General features: G+C 52.8%; 1 protein-coding gene across 1 annotated transcript; it reads left to right on the top strand.

The window, feature by feature from the left end:
* Positions 1 to 9,993: 9,993 nt before the first annotated feature.
* Positions 9,994 to 17,985, top strand: DCTPP1 (dCTP pyrophosphatase 1). The gene is made up of 4 exons (XM_038763420.1): positions 9,994 to 10,010; positions 14,243 to 14,325; positions 16,442 to 16,552; positions 17,489 to 17,985. Exons 1-4 carry the CDS (start codon positions 10,008 to 10,010, stop codon positions 17,787 to 17,789), a joined length of 498 nt encoding a protein of 165 aa, XP_038619348.1. The 5' UTR covers positions 9,994 to 10,007; the 3' UTR covers positions 17,790 to 17,985.
* The last annotated feature ends 631 nt before the right edge of the window (positions 17,986 to 18,616 follow it).

Here is an 18,616-nt window from a genome sequence, read left to right as displayed (position 1 = left end):
CAGGGGATGGAGAGGGGGACGAGGGGGAGAGGAAGGAAGCCGAGACCGAAGGGTTGGGCCGGGGAAGGAGGTCAACCATTGAGTCGACCTCATCCCAAACTGGCCGCAGGAGCAATTCTGCACTAAGCAGTTTCTCACTTCCTCAAGGCCCAGAGCAAGCAGACGCCTCCCAAAACCACCCATGTGGGTGTCGCCCCTCAGGAAATTTTGACGCCCTTGCTGGTTTTGTGGTCACCCACCATTTCGTTCATTCATTCATTCATTCAATCGTATTTATTGAGCGCTGACTGTGTGCAGAGCACCGGAGTAAGCGCTTGGGAAGGACAAGTCGGCAACGTTATAGAGACGGCCCCTACCCCACGACGGGCTCACGGTCTAGAAGGGGGAGGCAGACAACAGAACAAAACATGGAGACGGGTGTCCAAATCGTCAGAACAAATAGAATGAAAGCTAGATGCACATCATGAACAAAATAAATAGAATAGTAACTATGTACAAGGAAAATAGAGTAATAAATCTGGACAAATATATATGCAAGTGCCGTGGGGAGGGGAAGGAGGTAGGGCGGGGGGGTGGGGAGGAGGAGAGGAAAGAGGGGGCTCAGTGTGGGAAGGCCTCCTGGAGGAGGTGAGCTCTCAGTAGGGCTTTGAAGGGAGGAAGAGAGCGAGCTCGGCGGATGTGCGGAGGGAGGCCATTCCGGGCCAGGGGAAGGACGTGGGCCGGGGGTCGATGGCGGGATGGGCGACAGCGAGGCCCGGTGAGGAGGTGAGCGGCAGCAGAGGAGCGGAGGTTGCGGGCTGGGCTGGAGAAGGGAGGTGAGGTAGGAGGGGGCAAGAGGATGGACAGCCTTGAAGCCGAGAGGGAAGAGTTTTTGCTTGATGCGTAAATTGACAGGCCCTGGAGATTTCTGAGGAGGGGAGTGACGTGCCCAGAGCATTTCTGTACAAAGATAATCTGGGCAGCAGGGAGAAGTATAGACTGAAGCGGGGAGAGACAGGAGGGTGGGAGGTCAGAGAGGAGGCTGATGCAGTCATCCAGTCGGGATAGGATGAGAGATTGAACTAGCAGGGTAGCAGTTTGGATGGAGAGGAAAGGGCGGATCTTGGCGATGTTGTGGAGGTGAGACCACCAGGTTTTGGTGACGGATCGGATGTGAGGGGTGAACGAGAGAGCGGAGTCGAGGATGACACCAAGGTTGCGAGCTTGTGAGACGGGAAGAGTGGTAGTGCTGTCTACAGTGATGGGAAAGTCAGGGAGAGGGCAGGGTTTGGGAGGGAAGATAAGGAGTTCAGTCTTGGACATGTTGAGTTTTAGATGGTGGGCAGACATTCAGATGGAGATGTCCGGAAGGCAGGAGGAGATACAAGCCTGGAGGGAGGGAGAGAGAGCAGGGGCAGAGATGTAGATTTGGGAGTCACCTTTTCATTCATTCACTCAGTCACATTTATTGAGCACTAACTGTGTGCACAGCACTGTACTAAGTGCTTGGGAGAGTACAATAGAGTTAGAAACAGACACATTCCCTGCCCACAACGAGCTTACAGTCTTGAGGGGGAAACAGATATTAATAGAAATAAATAAATTACAGATATGGACATGAGTGCCGTGTGGTTAGGAGGGGGGATGAATAAAGGGAGCAAGTCAGGGTGACGCAACAGACATTAATAGAAATAAATAAATGACAGATATGGGCATGAGTGTTGTGTGGTTAGGAGGGGGGATGAATAAAGGGAGCAAGTCAGGGGTGACGCAACAGACATTAATAGAAATAAATAAATTACAGATATGGACATGAGTGCTGTGTGGTTAGGAGGGGGGATGAATAAAGGGAGCAAGTCAGGGTGATGCAACAGATATTAATAGAAATAAATAAATTACAGATATGGACATGAGTGCTGTGTGGTTAGGAGGGGGGATGAATAAAGGGAGCAAGTCAGGGTGACGCAACAGACATTAATAGAAATAAATAGATTACAGATATGGACATGAGTGCTGTGTGGTTAGGAGGGGGGATGAATAAAGGGAGCAAGTCAGGGTGATGCAACAGACATTAATAGAAATAAATAGATTACAGATATGGACACGAGTGCTGTGCGGTTAGGAGGGGGGATGAATAAAGGGAGCAAGTCAGGGTGACGCAGAAGGGAGTGGGAGAAGAGGAAAGGAGGGCTTAGTCAGGGAAGGCTTCTTGGAGGAGATGGGCCTTCAGTAAGGCTTTGAATGCGGGGGAGAGTCATTGTCTGTCAGATATGAGGAGGGATTGCAGCAAGATAGAGGAAATCGAGGTACAGTGAGTAAGTTGAGGAGCAAAGAGTGCAGACTGAATTGTAGTAGGAGAGTAGCAAGGTGAGGTAGGAGGGGGCAAGGTGATGGAGTGCTTTACTAATGGTGAGGAGATTTTGTTTGTTTTTGTTTGATAAGGAGGTGGATGGGCAACCACTGGAGTTTCTGGAGGAGTGAGGAAACACATCCTGAATGTCTTTATAGAAAAATGATCCGGGCAGCAGAGTGAAGAATGGACTGGAGTGGGGAAAGACAGAAGGGTGGGAGGTCAGCAAGGAGGCTGATGCGGTAATCCAGGCGGGATAGAATGAGTGATTGTACTACCATGGTTAGCAGTTTGGATGGAGAAGAAAGGCCGGATTTTAGCGATGTTGGGAGAGCGGGACCGACATTTAGAGACGGATCGAATACGTGGGTTGAATGAGAGAGAGGAGTCAAGGATAACGACAAGATTACGGGCTTGTCAAACGGGAAGGAGGGTGGTGCCATCTACAGCGATGGGAAAGTCAGGGGGAGGACAGGGTTTGGATGGGAAGATAAGGAGTTCTGTTTTAGACACGTTAAGCTTGAGGTGACGGGAGGACACAGCCAAGTAGAGATGTCTTCATGAAGTTGGGAGGAAATGTGAGATTGCAGAGAGGGAGAGAGACCAGGGCTGGAGATGTAGATGTGAGCAATTGAGATCTCCATTCATTCTTTCATTTAATCGTATTTATTGAGCACTTACCGTGTGCAGAGCACTGTACTAAGCGCTTGGAAAGTACAAATCAGCAACATAGAGAGACGGTCCGTACCCAACAACGAGTGGGTGTTGGTGGAGGATAGAAGGGGACCCAGAACTGAACCTTGAGGAACTCCCAATTTGGGGTAATAATAATAATAATAATGGCATTTATTAAGCACTAACTACGTGCAAAGCACTGTTCTAAACGTTGGGGTGGTTACAAGGTGATCAGGTTGTCCCATGGGGGGCTCACAGTCTTAATCCCCATTTTACAGATGAGGTAACTGAGGCACAGAGAAGTGAAGTGACTTGCCCAAAGTCACAGAGCTGACAATTGGCAGAGCGGGGATTTGAACCCATGACTTCTGACTCCACTCTTCCTCCCTTCAAGGCCCTACTGAGAGCTCACCTCCTCCAGGAGGCCTTCCCAGTGAGCCCGCTGTTGGGTAGGGACCATCTCTATATGTTGCAAACTTGTACTTCCCAAGCGCTTAGTACAGTGCTCTGCACACAGTAAGCGCTCAATAAATACGATTGAATGAATGAATGAATATGCAGTGTGGCTCAGTGGAAAGAGCACAGGCTTTGGAGTCAGAGGTCATGGGTTCAAATCCCGGCTCCGCCACTTGTCATCTGTGTGACTCTGGGCAAGCACTTAACTTCTCTGGGCCTCAGTGACCTCATCTGGAAAATGGGGATGAAGACCGTGAGCGCCCCGTGGGACAACCTGATCACCTTGTATCCTCCCCAGCTCTTAAAACAGTGCTTTGCACATAGCGCTTAACAAATACCATTATTACTATTAGAGTAGCAGCGTGGCTCAGTGGAAAGAGCCTGGACTTTGGAGTCAGAGGTCATGGGTTCAAGCCCCGGTTCTGCCAATTGTCAGCTGTGTGACTTTGGGCAAGTCACTTCACTTCTCTGGGCCTCTGTTCCCTCATCTGGAAAATGGGGATTAAGACTGTAAGCCCCCCATGGAACAACCTGATCACCTTGTATCCCCCCCCAGTGCTTAGAACAGTGCTTTGCACATAGTAAGTGCTTAACAAATACCATTATTATTATTATTAGAGTAGCAGCGTGGCTCAGTGGAAAAAGCACGGGCTTTGGAGTCAGAGGTCATGGGTTCAAGCTCCGGCTCTGCCAATTGTGAGCTGTGTGACTTTGGGCAAGTCACTTCACTTCTCTGTGCCTCAGTTACCTCATCTGTAAAATAGGGATTAAGACTGTGAGCCCCACGTGGGACAACCTGATCACCTTGTAACCTCCCCAGCGCTTAGAACAGTGCTTTGCACAGAGTAAGTGCTTAATAAATGCCATTATTATTATTATTATTATGTGCAGATGGAGGGGGTGGAGTTTGAGATCTCCTCTGGAGATACTGTGGGGGAAGATGGGAGAGTTGAAGAAGGGGCAGGACTGGGGAGGGGCAGGGGAGATTTTAGGGAGATAATAATAATAATAATAATGATGGTATTTGTTAAGCGCTTACTATGTGCAAAGCACTGTTCTAATCACACCTGATAGCATCAAATATTTTTAATAAAGTAGGTGGCCTGGTCATTGGGTTGTGGGATGGGAGGAGGCGGGGGGTTTGAGGAGGGGGTTAAATGTTTGGAATAACAGACTAAGGTGATGGGCAGGGTGTCAATAAGAGTGAAGAAAACATTTTGGTGTGCAGAGGAGAAGGTAGAGTTAAGACACCTTTGGCAATGTCTCCACCGGGAAATTGGAAATTAAACAAGGATGTTTCACCTCTTCTCACTGCTCTTTTTATTCTCTCTCGTTGCCATCGTGTGGACACACAGAATTGGACAACTCTTCTTTCTCCTTTCTACATCACAGCATATCCTTTTTTTTTAAAAAAAAAAAGGTATTTCACTCAATCGTATTTATTGAGCGCTTGCTGTGTGCAGAGCACTGTACTAAGCGCTTGAGAAGCCCAAGTCGGCAACATCTAGAGACGGTCCCTACCCAACAGTGGGCTCACAGTCTAGAAGGGGGAGACAGAGAACAAAACATATCCACAAAATAAAATAAGCTCGTTGTGCCCTGGGAATGTGTACGTTGTTAATGTTATCCTATACTCTCCCAAGCGCTTGCTACAGTGCTCTGCACACAGTAGGTGCTAATAGATAGGACTGATTGATTGATTGATTGATTAATAGAACAAGGATAGCTAAAGATCCAGAACATAAAAGAAACAGATCTGGGGTGGTCCCCTGGAGGTGTGGGGGATAGGGGACCGGGTGACCCCGTGGAGAGAGTCCCTCCGTCCCTCACGACTTACTATGAACCAGGCACTGTACTGAGGGCCGGGGTCATCATCAAATGCCGTCCAGTCGTTTCTGATCCATAGTGGCTTTAGGGACTTTTTTCCTTAAAGTTTTCTTTGCCAAAAATACGTTAGTGGTTTAACACTGCCTTCTTCGGCGCAGTAAAATCTTACATCTTGGTCGCTGTCTTTGATCAACATTTTGATCACTTGATCAACCGCCTTTGACTGTTTCCCAGGCCGCTGCTGCCCACCACTGGCAAATGATAATGATAATAATAATGGGCCTTTGATGATGATGATGATGGCATTTATTAAGCGCTTACTATGTGCAAAGCACTGTTTTAAGTGCTTTTGATCACTTGATCATCCGCCTTTGACTGTTTCCCAGGCCGCTGCTGCCCACCACCGGCAAATGATAATAATAATAATAATGGGCCTTTGATGATGACGATGATGGCATTTATTAAGCGCTTACCATGTGCAAAGCACTGTTCTAAGCGCTAGGGAGGTTACAAGGTGATCAGGTTGTCCCACGGCGGGGGGGCTCACAGTCTTCATCCCCATTTTACAGATGAGGGAACTGAGGCACAGAGAAGTTAAGTGACTTTGCCCAAAGTCACACAGCTGACAGCGGAGTCGGGATTTGAACTCATGACCTCTGACTCCAAAGACCGGGCTCTTTCCACCGAGCCACGCTGCTTCTCTAACTTTGACTATTTCCCAGGCCGCTGCTGCCCACCACCGGCAAATGATAATGATAGTAATAATGGTATGTATATGTTTGTACGTATTTATTACTCTATTTTATTTGTACGTATTTATTCTATTTATTTTATTTTGTTAATATGTTTTGTTTTGTTGTCTGTCTCCCCCTTCTAGACTGTGAGCCTGCCGTTGGGTAGGGACTGTTTCTATATGTTGCCAACTTGGACTTCCCAAGCATTTAGTACAGTGCTCTGCACACAGTAAGCACTCAATGAATGAATGAATGAATGGTATTTGTTAAGCACTTACTATAATAATAATAATGGCATTTATTAAGCGCTATGTGCAAAGCACTGTTCTAAGCGCTGGGGAAGTTACAAGGTGATCAGGTTGTCCCGCAGGGGGCTCACAGTCAATCCCCACTTTCCAGGTGAGGTAACTGAGGCACAGAGAAGTGACTTGCCCAAAGTCACCCAGCTGACAATTGGCAGAGCCGGGATTTGAACCCATGACCACTGACTCCAAAGCCCGGGCTCTTTCCACTGAGCCACGCTGCTTCTCTAGGTGCCCAGCATAGTTCTCGACTTCGATGCTTCGGCTTGGACCTTTCCATTCTGGGTAACCCTGACGAGAGAGTATCCCTCAATGGCTCTGCTCGAAACTTCATCAAAGAACGCAAACTCTCCGGCCACGATAAGGCATCGATTCGTAGGAGAAAAGCCTTGGGGTGGATACAAGCTAATTAGATTGGACACAGTCCGTGTCCCACGTGGTGCTCACGGTTCTTTTACAGATGAACCTATTTATTACTCCATTTATTTTATTTGTACATATTTATTCTATTTATTTTATTTTGTTAATGTGTTTGGTTTTGTTCTCCGTCTCCCCCTTCTAGACTGTGAGCCCAATAATAATAATAATAATAATAATAATAATAATGATGGCATTTATTAAGCGCTTACTATGTGCAAAGCACTGTTCTAAGCGCTGGGGGGGGATACAAGGTCACGAGGTTGTCCCACGTGGGGCTCACAGTCTTCATCCCCATTTTACAGATGAGGGAACTGAGGCCCAGAGAAGTGAAGTGACTTGCCCACAGTCACCCAGCTGACAAGGGGCGGAGCCGGGCTTTGAACCCATGACCTCTGACTCCAAAGCCCGGGCTCTTTTCCACTGAGCCACGCTGCTCAGCGCTGTTGGGTTGGGACCGTCTCTATATGTTGCCAACTTGGACTTCCCAAGCGCTTAGTCCAGTGCTCTGCACACAGTAAGCGCTCAATAAATACGACTGAATGAATGAATGAGTGGTATTTGTTAAGCGCTTACTATGTGCCAAGCACTGTCCTAAGCGCTGGAATCATCATCAGATCGAACGCAAGCCCCGCCCCACAAGGGGCTCACGGCCTAAGAGGGAAGGAGGGCGGGTATTTTAATCCCCATTTTGCGGATGAGGCAACTGAGGCACAGAGAGGTTAAGTGACCCGCCCAAGGTCACCCAGCAGGCAGATGGCGGAGTCACTCATTCATTCATTCATTCAATGGTATTTATTGAGCGCTTACTGTGTGCAGAGCACTGTACTAAGCGCTTGGGAAGTCCAAGTTGGCAACATCTAGAGACGGTCCCTATCCAACAGTGGGCTCACAGTCAGAATTCCTGCCTCCCAACCCAGGGCTCTCTCCATCAGGCCCCCCCTGCTTCCCGATGCTGCCTGATCCTTTCAGGTCCATTTATTTCATTAATTAATTAATTAATTAATTAATTTTATTTTCCTCACTCTTCTCAAAACGGCTAAAGGCCTGAGCGGCCTGGGACCAGGCGACGGTGGGAGAAAATAGGGCGGCTGGCCCTTTAAGGACTCCGAATAGCCTCCTCCCCCGCCCCTCCCGCCCCGCCTCTTGGCTCGGCGCTCAGGATCTCTGATTGGACGGGGCCGTCCCAACAACCTTTCTGATTGGACGGGGCCGTCCCAGAAACCTCTCCGATTGGACGGGGCCGTTCCAGCAACCTCTCCGATTGGACGGGGCCGTCCCCAGAAACCTCTCTGATTGGATGGGGCCGTCCCGGCAACCCGGCAGCCAGGCTCTTTGATTGGACAGGGCAGTCCAAGCAACCTCTCTGATTGGACGGGACCGTCCCCAGAAACCTCCTTGATTGGACTGGGTCGTCCCGGCAACCTCTCTGATTGGACGGGGCCGTCCCAGCAACCTCTCCTATTGGGCGGGTCCGTCCCGGCAACCCGTCACCTAGGCTCTCTGATTGGACGGGGCCGTCCCAGAAACCTCCTTGATTGGACGGGGCCTTCCCAGCAACCTCTCCGATTGGACAGGGCCGTCCCGGGAACCCGGCCATCAGACTCTATGATTGGACGGAACCGTCCCGGGTCCCCGGCAGCCAGGCTCTCTGATTGGACGGGGCCGTGCCAGCAACACGGTACTCAGGCTCTTTGATTGGACGGGGTCGTCCCAGAACCCTCTCTGATTGGACGGGGCCGTGCCGGCAACTCTTCCGATTGGACGGGGCCGTTCCGGCAACCCAGCGATCAAACTCTCTGATTGGACGGGACCGTCCCTGCAACCCAGTACCCAGGCTCTTTGATTGGGCGGGGCCGTCCCAGCAACCTCTCTGATTGGACGGTGCCGTCCCAGCAACCTCTCCAATTGGAGGGGGCCGTCCCGGCAACCCGGCTATCAGACTCTCTGATTAGACAGGACCGACCCGGGCACCCGGCGCGCAGGCTCTCTGATTTGTCGGGGCCGCCCCCAGCAACCTCTCTGATTGGACGGGGCTGTCCTAGCAGCCTCTTTGATTGGACGGGGCCGTCCAGGCAACCCGCCGATCAGACTCTCTGATTGGACGGGACCGCTCCGGCGCCCAGGCTCTCCTCCGATTGGACGGGGCCGTCCTAGCAGCCTCTCCGATTGGACGGGGCCGTCCCGGCAACCCGGCCATCAGACTCTCTGATTGGGCGGGACCGTCCCGGGCCCCCGGCGCCCAGGCTCTCCTCCGATTGGACGGGGCCGTGCCGGCAACCCGGCCATCGGACTCTCTGATTGGGCAGAACCGTCCCGGGCCCCTGGCGCCCAGGCTCTCCTCCGATTGGACGGGGCCGTGCCGGCAACCCGGCCATCGGGCTCTCTGATTGGGCAGAACCGTCCCGGGCCCCTGGCGCCCAGGCTCTCCTCCGATTGGACGGGGCCGTCCTAGCAGCCTCTCCCATTGGACGGGGCCAACGCGGCCATCAGACTCTCTGATTGGGCGGGACCGTCCCGGGCCCCCGGCGCCCAGGCTCTCCTCCGATTGGACGGAGCCGTCCTACCAGCCTCTCCGATTGGACGGGGCCATCCCTGCCATCAGACTCTCTGATTGGGCGGGACCGTCCCGGGCCCCCGGCTCCCAGGCTCTCCTCCGATTGGACGGAGCCGTCCCGGCAACCCAGCCGTCAGACTCTCTGATTGGGCGGGACCCCCGGCGCCCAGGCTCTCCTCCGATTGGACGGGGCCGTCCTAGCAGCCTCTCCGATTGGACGGGGCCGTCCCGGCAACCCGGCCATCAGACTCTCTGATTGGGCGGGACCGTCCCGGGCCCCCGGCGCCCAGGCTCTCCTCCGATTGGACGGGGCCGTGCCGGCAACCCGGCCATCGGACTCTCTGATTGGGCAGAACCGTCCCGGGCCCCTGGCGCCCAGGCTCTCCTCCGATTGGACGGGGCCGTGCCGGCAACCCGGCCATCGGGCTCTCTGATTGGGCAGAACCGTCCCGGGCCCCTGGCGCCCAGGCTCTCCTCCGATTGGACGGGGCCGTCCTAGCAGCCTCTCCCATTGGACGGGGCCGTCCCGGCAACCCGGCCATCAGACCCTCTGATTGGACGAGACCGTCCCGGGCTCCCGGCATTCCAAACTCTCTGATTGGACGGGGCCGTCCCGGGCACCCGGCGGCCAGGCTCTCTGATTGGACGGGGCCGTCGCGCCTCTTCCTCTCTCTCCCCTCCCACTCTCGCGCGACCCTCGGCGTGGCGGGATGGTGAGCGCGAGCCGGGCTGAGCGGTGGGGGGCGCGCGCCTGAGGGGGAGGCCAACAGCATCATCATCAATCCTATTTATTGAGCGCTTACTACGTGCAGAGCACTGTACTAAGCGCTTGGGAAGTCCAAATTGGCAACATATAGAGACAGTCCTTGCCCAACAGTGGGCTCACAGTCTAAAAGGGGGAGACAGAGAACAAAACCAAACATACTAACAAAATAAAATAAATAGAATAGATATGTACAAGTAAAATAAATAAATAGAGTAATAAATATGTACAAACATATATCCATATATACAGGTGCTGTGGGGAAGGGAAAGAGGTAAGATGGGGGGATGGAGAGGAGGCCCTGCTGAGAGCTCACCTCCTCCAGGAGGCCTTCCCAGACTGAGCCCCTTCCTTCCTCTCCCCCTCGTCCCCCTCTCCATCCCCCCCCATCTTACCTCCTTCCCTTCCCCACAGCACCTGTATATATGGATATATGGTTGTACATATTTATTACTCTATTTATTTATTTATTTTATTTGTACATTTCTATCCTACTTATTTTATTTTGTTGGTATGTTTGGTTCTGTTCTCTGTCTCCCCCTTTTAGACTGTGAGCCCACTGTTGGGTAGGGACTGTCTCTATGTGATGCCAATTTGTACTTCCCAAGCGCTTAGTACGGTGCTCTGCACATAGTAAGCGCTCAATAAATACGATTGATTGATTGATCGATTGACGAGGGGGAGAGGAAGGAAGGGGCTCAGTCTGGGAAGGCCTCCTGGAGGAGGTGAGCTCTCAGTAGGGCCTTGGCAGGGAAGAGGCAGGGGTGGCTGTTGGCCGGGCCCGCTCCTCTGGCAAAGGGAGCTGGGACGCTCTCGCCATTGAACAGTGCTTCGCACAGAGTATTAACGTTTAATAAATGCCATTATTGTTATTATTATCTAGCATTATTCCTTCTCAAATCTAACCAGAGATGGGCCCTTTTGCCATCCGCTTCGGGGGGGAAGAATGAGGAGAAGCAAAGCTTGGACGGCCTTTATATCTCCGGGTGGGAGAGGAGGAGGGAATCAGTCAATCAATCAATCAATCGTATTTATTGAGCGCTGACTGTGTGCAGAGCACTGGACTGAGCGCTTGGGAAGGCCAAGTTGGCAACATCTAGAGACGGTCCCTACCCAACAGTGGGCTCACCGTCTAAAAGGGGGAGACGAACAAAACCGAACATACTAACAAAATAAAATAAATAGAATAGATATGTACAAGTAAAATAAATAGAGTAACAAATATGGACAAACATATATACATATATCCAGGTGCTGTGGGGAAGGGAAGGAGGTAAGATGGGGGGGATGGAGAGGGGGACGAGGGGGAGAGCTTAGTCCAGTGCTCTGCACACAGTAAGCGCTCAATAAATACGATTGAATGAATGAATGAATGAGAGGAAGGAAGGGGCTGAGTGTGGGAAGGCCTCCTGGAGGAGGTGAGCTCTCAGTAGGGCCTTGAAGGGAGGAAGAGAGCTAGCACAGATTGGCGGGAAACGGTCCTGTTGTCTGTTTCCCCCTTATAATAACAATAATAATAATAATGGCATTTATTAAGTGCTTACAATGTGCGAAGCACTGTTAGCCCGCGAGCCCCTTGTTGGGTAGGCACCGTCTCTATAAGTTGCCCAACTGTACTTCCCAACCGCTTAGTACAGTCCCCTGCACACAGCGCTCAATAAATAATAGTCATTCATTCATTCTATTGAGAAGCAGCGTGGCTCAGTGGAAAGAGCCCGGGCTTTGGAGTCCGAGGTCACGGGTTCCAATCCCGACTCCGCCACGTGACTGCTGGGTGACCTTGGGCAAGTCGCTTCTCCGGGCCTCAGTTCCCTCATCTGGAAAATGGGGATGAAGATTGTGAGCCCCCACGTGGGGCAACTTGATCACCTTGCATTCCCTCCCCCAGCGCTTAGAACAGTGCTCTGCACATAGTAAGCGCTTAACAAATGCCATCATTATTGTTATTATTACTAAGCGCTTGGGAAGTACACTGTGGCATTTATTAAGCGCTGACTATGTACAAAGCACCGTTCTAAGCGCCGGGGGTGGGGGTGGGGGTGGGTTACAAGGTGATCAGGTTTTTTTGGTTTTTTTTTTAATGACATTTATTAAGCACTTACTATGTGCAAAGCACTGTTCTAAGCGCTGGGGAGGTTACAAGGTGATCAGGTTGTCCCACGGGGGGCTCACAGTCTTCATCCCCATTTTACAGATGAGGGAACTGAGGCGCAGAGAAGTGATGATGATGATGGCATTTCTTAAGCGCTTACTATGTGCAAAGCACTGTTCTAAGCTCTGGGGCGGATACAAGGGGATCAGGTTGTCCCACATGGGGCTCACAGTCTTAATCCCCATTTTACAGATGAGGGAACTGAGGCACAGAGAAGTGAAGTGACTTGCCCAAGGTCACACAGCTGACAATTGGCAGAGCCGGGATTTGAACCCAGGACCTCTGGGTCCCCATTGTCCCATGGGGTCTTAACCCCCATTTTACAGATAAGGGAACTTGAGTCACAGAGAATAATAATAATAATAATGATGGCATTTATTAAGTGCTTACTATGTGCAAAGCACTGTTCTAAGCGCCGGGGAGGTTGCAAGGTGATCAGGTTGTCCCACGTGGGGCTCACAGCCTCCATCCCCATTTTACAGATGAGGGAACTGAGTCACAGAGAATAATAATAATGACGGCATTTATTAAGCGCTTACTATGTGCAAAGCACTGTTCTAAGCGCCGGGGAGGTTACAAGGTGATCAGGTTGTCCCGCGGGGGGCTTACAGTCTTAACCCCCATTTTACAGATAAGGGAACTGAGTCACAGGCAATAATAATAATAATGACAGCATTTATTAAGCGCTTACTATGTGCAAAGCACTGCTCTAAGCGCCGGGGAGGTTACAAGGTGATCAGGTTGTCCCACGTGGGGCTCACAGCCTCCATTCCCATTTTACAGATGAGGGAACTGAGGCACAGGCAATAATAGTAATAATGACGGCATTTATTAAGCGCTTACTATGTGCAAAGCACTGCTCTAAGCACCGGGGAGGTTACAAGGTGATCACGTGGTCGCACGTGGGGCTCACAGCCTTCATTCCCATTTTGCAGATAAGGCCACTGAGGCCCAGTGAAGTGACTTGCCCAAAGTTACACAGCTGACAAGTGGCAGAGCCGGGATTTGAACCCATGACTTCTGACTCCAATGCCCGGGCTCTTTCCACTGAGCCCGCTGCTTCCATAAATAAATCCTATGGAATGAATGAGTGGAAAGGGAAGGGGGCCTGAGCACGTGGAGTTGGCCCGTGCGGATGAGCCCTTCTAATAATCAGAGTAATGATGGCATTTATTAAGCGCTTACTATGTGCAAAGCACTGTTCTAAGCGCTGGGAGGGATGCAGGGTAATCGGGTTGTCCCACGTGGGGCTCCCAGTCTTCACCCCCATTTTCCAGAGGTCGTGGGTTCAAATCCCGGCTCCACCACTCGTCAGCTGTGTGACTTTGGGCAAGTCACTCCTCTGGGCCTCAGTTACCTCATCTGTAAAATGGGGATTAACACTGTGAGCCCCACGGGGGACAACCTGATCACCTTGTAAATTCCCCAGCGCTTAGAACAGTGCTCTGCCCATCGTAAGCGCTTAATAAATGCCATTATTATCATTATTATTTCCAGATAAGGGAACTGAGGCTCAGAGCCGTGCCCAACGTCACCCAAGTGGCAGAGCCGGGATTAGAACCCACGACCTCTGACTCCCCCAGCCCGGGCTCTTTCCACTGAGCCACGCTGGTCCTTCTCCATCCGCCCAGGGTTTATGGCGGCCCTCCCTCCCTCTGTGTGACCGCAGACCCTTCTTAATAATAATAATAATAATAATAATGATAATGATGGTTTTTTTTAAGCAATGAGCAGCATGGCTCAGTGGAAAGAGCCCGGGCTTTGGAGCCAGAGGTCATGGGTTCGAACCCTGGCTCCACCACAAGTCTGCTGTGTGACCTTGGGCAAGTCACTTCACTTCTCTGAGCCTCAGTTCCCTCATCTGTAAAAATGGGGATTAAGAGTGTGAGCCCAACGTGGGACAACTTGATCACCTGGTAACCCCTCCAGCGCTTAGAACAGTGCTTTGCACATAGTAAGCGCTTAACAAATGGCATTATATTATTATTATTATTATTATGTGCTAAGCACTGCTCTCCCCATCCCCGCAGGAGCAGGCGGGCCCGGTTGGCGGGAGCCGGGAAGGCCGTGGCGTCCAGTTCCAGTTCAGCCCGGAGCCCACGCTGGAGGACATGTGAGAACCCGACTAATGGAGCCATGCCTCTCCCTCCCCTCCTCCCCACACCCGCCCTCTCATCTCCTCAGCCTCCCGAAGGGCTTACCCTGTGCCAACCGCTGTGCTGAGCGCCCAAAGCTGTGGTACCTGTTAAGCCCTTAGTAGTAGACGCAAGTTTGGTCCCTGTCCCTCGTGGGGCTCCCAGCCTCAGTCCCCATTTTACAGATGAGGTAAAGGAGCCACTGGAAAGCGAAGGGACTTGCCCAAGGTCACACAGCAGACACGTGGCAGAGCCAGGATTAGAACCCCGACCCGGCCTGCTCTTACCACTGGGCTATGTTGCTCCTCATGATGTCGGCCCTTCTTATTCCTCCTCCCGTCCTGGACTGTGAGCCCACTGTTGGGTACGGACCGTCTCTATATGTTGCCAACTTGGACTTCCCAAGCGCTTAGTACAGTGCTGTGCACACAGTAAGCACTCAGTAAATACGATTGATTGGTTAGCCGGGAAACCCATCCCCAGATTCAGCCGCCTTCTGCACCCCAAGCCGGCCCCACCCCTTGCAGAACCTCGGAACCCCCTCCCCATTTGGGACCCCTTACCATTCCAGGCCTCACTCCCATCACTGAATCTTGTTTCCCCCACCCTCATCCCCATCGCCAAGTCTTTTTTCCCCTCTCCTCTCCCCCATCACCAAATCTTATTATCCCCCACCCTCGCCCCATCGCCAAGTCTTTTTTTCCCTCTCCTCTCCCCCATCACCAAATCTTATTATCCCCCACCCTCACCCCATCACCAATTTTTTTCCCTCTCCTCTCCCCATCACCAAATCTTACTATCCCCCACCCTCGCCCCATCACCAAGTCCTTTTCCCCCCTCCTCTCCCCCATCACCAAATCTTATTATCGCCCACCCTCGCCCCTTCACCGTCTTTTTTCCCCTCTCCTCTCCCCCATCACCAAATCTTATTATCCCCCACCCTCGCCCCATCACCAAGTCTTTTTTCCCCTCTCCTCTCCCCCATCACCAAATCTTATTATCCCCCACCCTCGCCCCATCACCAAGTCTTTTTCCCCCCCTCTCCCCATCACCAAATCTTATTATCCCCCACCCTCGCCCAATCACCAAGTCTTTTTTCCCCTCTCCTCTCCCCCATCACCAAATCTTATTATCCCCCACCCTCTCCCAATCGCCAAGTCTTTTTTCCCCTCTCCTCTCCCCCATCACCAAATCTTACTATCCCCCACCCTCGCCCCATCGCCACGTCTTTTTTCCCCTCTCCTCTCCCCCATCACCAAATCTTATCCCCCACCCTCGCCCCATCACCAAGTCTTTTTTCCCCTCTCCACTCCCCCATCACCAAATCTTATTATCCCCGACCCTTGCCCCATCACCCTTTTTTCCCCTCTCCTCCCCCATCACCAAATCTTATCCCCTACCCTTGCCCCATCACCAAGTGTTTTTTCCCCTCTCCTCTCCCCATCACGAAATCTTATCCCCCACCCTGACCCCCATCACCAAGTCCTTTTTTCTTAACCTCATCATCTTTTTTCCCCACCCTTCCCCCCCATCACTGAATCCTTTTTCCCCACCCTCATCCATCACCAAGTCTTTTTTTTTTTAACGGTATTTGTTCAGGGCTTACTATGTGCCAGGCGCTGGGATATATATCAGCTAATCAGGTTGGACACAGCGCATTTCCTACCTGGGAAGCTCCCAGTCTTAATCCCAATTTTGCAGAGGCGGTAACTGAGGCACAGAGAAGTGAATAATAATAATAATAAGAAGAAGAAGAACTGTGGTATCTGTTAGGCGCTTACCACTGTACTTAGGCCTGGGTGGTTACAAGATCATCAGGTCTTGTCACCATGGGGCTCAGTCTTAATCCCCATTTTACAGATAAGGTAACTGAGGCGTAGGGCCGCGAAGTGACTTGCCCAAGATCACACGGCAGGCGAGGGGTGAAACCGGAATTAGAACCCGAGTCCTTCTGACTTTCAGGCTCGTGACTCCTATCCACTAGGCCACCCTGCCTATCTTTTTTGCCCCCACCCCTGCTCCCTTCACCGAGTCCTTTCTTCCCCCCACCCTCGCCGCCGTCACCGTCTTTTTTCCCCTTCCTCCCCGCCGCAGCCGTCGCCTCCATGCCGAGTTCGCCTCAGAACGAGACTGGGACCAGTTCCACCAACCTCGCAATCTGCTGCTGGCCATGGTCGGAGAGGTGGGAGAGGTGGCGGAACTCTTGTAAGTCACGAAGGGCGGAAGCGAGGGGAAGACGAGTAGGAAAAAGGAGGGATTTCGGGGGCAGATTTTCCTTTCCGCCTCGTCTGGTCGGGGGCACGCCAGACCGTAAGCTCCTCGTGGGCAGGGAACGTCTCTGCCGACTCTGTGGGGCCGTATTTGCCCAGGCGCCCGGAACGGAGAAGCAGTAGGGACCGTCTCTCTATGTTGCCAACTTGTCCTTCCCAAGCGCTTAGTACAGTGCTCTGCACACAGTAAGCGCTCAAAAAATACGATCGATTGATTGATTCAAATCCCGGCTCCACCAACTGTGTGACTTTGGGCGAGACTTCACTTCTCTGGGCCTCAGTTCCCTCATCTGTAAAATGGGGATGGAGACTGTGAGCCCCCCGTGGGCCAACCTGCTAATAATAATAATAATAACGGCATTTATTAAGCGCTTACTATGTGCGAAGCACTGTTCTAAGCGCCGGGGAGGTTACAAGGTGATCAGGTTGTCCCACGGGGGGCTCACAATCTTACTCCCCATTTGACAGATGAGGGAACTGAGGCCCAGAGTCGTGAAGTGACTCGCCCAAAGTGGCGGAGCCGGGATTCGAACCCATGACCTCCGACTCCCGAGCCCGGGCCCTTTCCACTGAGCCGCGCTGCCTCTCATCCCCTTGTAACCTCCCCAGTGCTTCGCACATAGCAAGCGCTTAGTAAACGCCACCACGAACAGCGCCGCGCGCGCGGTGAGCGCTCGCTGCATGCCGTCATCCTCGTCAATCGTATTTACTGAGCGCTTGCTGTGTGCAGAGCACTGTACTAAGCGCTTGGGAAGTACAAACTGGCAACATAGAGAGGCGGTCCCGACCCGGCGGTGGGCTCGCCGTCGGCGCCGCCGCCGCCCGACTTCCGCCGGAGACCAACGGCCCCGTGTCTCCGTGCCTCCCTCAGCCAGTGGAAGTCGGACTCCGGATCCGGCCCGCTGTCGTGGTCGGTGGCGGAGCGGAAGGCGCTCGGGGAGGAGCTGAGCGACGTCCTCATCTATTTGGTGGCCCTGGCAGCCCGCTGCCAGGTGGACCTGCCCCTGGCAGCGTTGGCCAAGATGGAGACCAACCGGCAGCGCTACCCCGTGGGCCTGGCCCGGGGGTCGGCCCGCAAGTACACCGAGCTGCCCCGCGGGACGACCCCCGGGGACCCGGCGGCGGGGGCCGAGGGAGACAGAACTGGACCTACGGGGGAGAAGGCCGGGTGAGGACCCGATCTGCCGTCGGGACGGAGACGGGACGGGCCGTCATCCTCAGCGCCTGGGCTCGGAGGGCCAAAGCTTCCTTCGGGGCGCCCTGGACGGAAACCAGGAGTCCCCGTTGTCCGTGCGGCGGGCGTCTCTTCTTTTACCCTCCCGCTGCGATCTGCTCGCTGCTCTGAATAAAAATGGTTTGGGAGACTGGCTTCGGTGCGGTCATCCTCCCCGGGCGAGGAGGGGAGAGAGGGAGGGGAGGGCAGCGCTCACTGCAGCTCAGCAACCGGAGAAGGGAAGCGCTGAGGACCGGAGGCGGGAATCGGGGGGAAGCTGGAATCTCGGGGTCGGTCGGCCGGGAGCCGCGACGCCGGCCTCAGCTGTACGAGTCGGACTTGTACCTTTTAGACTGTGAGCCCGCTGTTGGGTAGGGACTGTCTCTATATGTTGCCAACTTGGACTTCCCAAGTGGTTAGTACGGTGCTCTGCACACAGTAAGCGCTCAATAAATATGATTGATGATGATGATGAAACTCCCAAGCGCTTAGTACAGGGCTCTGCACACAGTGAGCGCTCGATAAATACGACGGAATGAGCGAATCCATCATACGTGGAAAGGATACTTTCGTTCATTCGTTCAATCGTATTTATCGAGCGCTTACTGTGTGCAGAGCGCTGTACTGAGCGCTTAGCACTGTACATATTTCGCGTGTATCCTCCCCTCACTCCTGCCGTTCCAACGTTAGGCCAGTTCTTGGGTAGCAAGGGAGACGGGCAGGGGCGGAGGAATGACTTTGCTGGTGTTTGGGGGCAGTGGTCTCTGCCCCCTGAGGAGCTACCAG

The sequence above is a fragment of the Tachyglossus aculeatus genome, chromosome 21 (assembly GCF_015852505.1).
Source record: "Tachyglossus aculeatus isolate mTacAcu1 chromosome 21, mTacAcu1.pri, whole genome shotgun sequence".
Lineage (NCBI taxonomy): Eukaryota > Metazoa > Chordata > Mammalia > Monotremata > Tachyglossidae > Tachyglossus > Tachyglossus aculeatus.
Note: the sequence above shows the minus strand (reverse complement) of the source record. Positions and strands in the feature narration are given on the sequence as shown.

What these genes read in the sequence shown, in the direction of transcription:
- DCTPP1 (XM_038763420.1), top strand. An exon ending in GAGCCCACGCTGGAGGACAT is followed by an intron (nt 14,326 to 16,441) that starts GTGAGAACCCGA and finishes TCCCCGCCGCAG; the next exon opens with CCGTCGCCTCCATGCCGAGT. An exon ending in GGAGAGGTGGCGGAACTCTT is followed by an intron (nt 16,553 to 17,488) that starts GTAAGTCACGAA and finishes TGCCTCCCTCAG; the next exon opens with CCAGTGGAAGTCGGACTCCG.